Raw genomic sequence first — 1925 nt, 5'->3', positions numbered from 1 at the left:
CATGCTCTGGGCTGGGGGGACACCAGGGTGATGCTTTGGGGTGGTGCCATGGGGCCAGGAGGGAGGGTCTCTGTGGGGCTGTGGCAGAGCCTCCTTGGTGGGGCCTTTCTCTGACGGCTCCCGGCCATGGGATGCCAGGAGGTCTCTGCCCATGCCCAGATTCTGCTCCTCTCCGCAGGGCCAGGCTCCTGTGGTGGCTTACTGCAGGCTTTGTGGGGCTCCATCCAGAGCCCGGGCTACCCCAACTCCTACCCCAACGACGCCCGCTGCGTGTGGCGCATTCGGCTGCGGGACCCGGCCAGCAGAGTGGAGCTCCAGTTTTTGGATGTGCAGTGAGTCCCGGGGGGCAGGGCTGGCCGTGGGCTCAGGGGGGGCTCCGTGCCCACTGCGGGGCCTCGGCCGAGCCCTGCAGCTCTGGCCGGGCTCGTGGCTCGTGCCGGGAGGCGGCACAGCCCGCGGTGCCCACCGAGCGCCCTGTCCCTGCCAGGCTGGAAGGCGGCAGCTGCTCCTACGATGCCATCGAGGTGTTCGACGGCGGCTCCCCCGGGGGGCGGCTCCTGGGCACTGTCTGCACCAACGACTCTCGAGTCTTCACATCCTCCGGCCACCAGCTCACCATCCTGTTCCGCAGCGACTACAGCATCACCGGCAGAGGTTTCCAGGCCTACTACTCCTCATTTCTTGCCTTCAACAGCACCACAGGTAAGACCAGAGCTGCTCTCTCTCTCTTAAAGGGCTTCTGATGGCTCCTGACTCCCATGGGCCCACTGATGGGCATCGTTTCTTGGGGGCATCTTTCAGGACAGCACGGCCATGAGGCTGCTGCCAGACTCAGTTTCTTTGCCTGGTGGGCAGGGATGGGGCTTTCTCCACCTCCCCCAGTGCTGCCACTGGGCTGTCATCTGTTTTTTGGGCCTTTACTGAAGGCAGAGGAGTTACTTCGTTCTGGCACCAATTCCTGTAGAGATCAGTCTTCCTCCTCGTGGTTAACCACTTGCTTTCCCAAAATCAAGAGGGTTGATGTGCTCAGAGGCAGTGCACTGAACTCCTTTAGGCAGCTGTGTGGAGGAGCAAGTGTGGCTGCTGCTCTCTGTCTGCAGCACTGGGGACTCCAGCTCCACTCCCCCGTGTCCCTGAGCTCAGCTGGGGCTGGAGGGCTCGAGGGGTCTGGTCACCTCCTGTCCCTGGTGAGGGTCACAGAGTCCCAGGATGGCTGAGGTGGCTCTTGCTGGGTCCCCCCAGGTTACAGTGTTGACTGTGGGGTTTGGGTTTCTGTATCCCTGGATTTGCTTTGGGGAGGGATGACCCGCCCTGGGCTCCTCATCTTGGGTGAAACTTTGTGTCCTCACTTGCTGCTCTGTCCCTACAGCACCACCTGCTTCCAACTGGACAACCACCGAGACAGCATCCTCAGGTAGGTTCGGGGGACTTGTGGCAGGAGCAAATAGACCCTTGCAGATATGGTTCACATAATCACAGGCTGACTGGTGTTGGAGGGAACTTCTGGAGGTCATCTGGCCTAACCCACCTACCTGTCACCTGGAACTGGCTGCCTAAGTCCATGTCCAGATGGCTTTTGGCTGTATCCAAGCATGGAGAGCTGACCACCTCTGCAGGCAAGCTGTGCATGTGCTGAGTCAGTCTCACAGTGAACAAGGGTCTCCTGATCTTCAGGCAGAACATACAAGGAACATCTGATGTGGGGTCCCCAGACGAAAAGGCTCATGTTCACATCGTGAATGTTGGACCAGTGAGAGAAGGGTCTTCAGTGTTTGCTAGAAAATGAAAATAAAAATTGAAAGTCCTTTAGACCAGAGTAGGTGTCTTGTTCATTCTTTAGGTTAAAAGAAGTAAATATATAATTTCTTTTCTAATTTGGAATATCTTTCTCTGCCGAAGATTATTCTTGTGGTGGCCTGCTTTCC

The 1925-nt window shown here is 58.0% G+C and overlaps 1 protein-coding gene across 1 annotated transcript in view; it reads left to right on the top strand.

The window, feature by feature from the left end:
* The window catches only part of LOC114073033 (deleted in malignant brain tumors 1 protein-like), a 10824-nt gene extending 10488 nt beyond the window's left edge, over positions 1–336 (top strand). The window contains exon 6 of the mRNA XM_027910838.1: positions 179–336. Coding sequence (XP_027766639.1) covers positions 179–336 — 158 coding nt within the window. The remainder of the gene's footprint in view (positions 1–178) is intronic.
* The last annotated feature ends 1589 nt before the right edge of the window (positions 337–1925 follow it).

The sequence above is a fragment of the Empidonax traillii genome, unplaced genomic scaffold (assembly GCF_003031625.1).
Source record: "Empidonax traillii isolate 1590-97213 ecotype Southwest subspecies unplaced genomic scaffold, ASM303162v1 scaffold5050:size17237, whole genome shotgun sequence".
Classification (NCBI taxonomy): Eukaryota; Metazoa; Chordata; class Aves; order Passeriformes; family Tyrannidae; genus Empidonax; species Empidonax traillii.
This window is presented reverse-complemented; position numbering and strand designations above follow the sequence as displayed.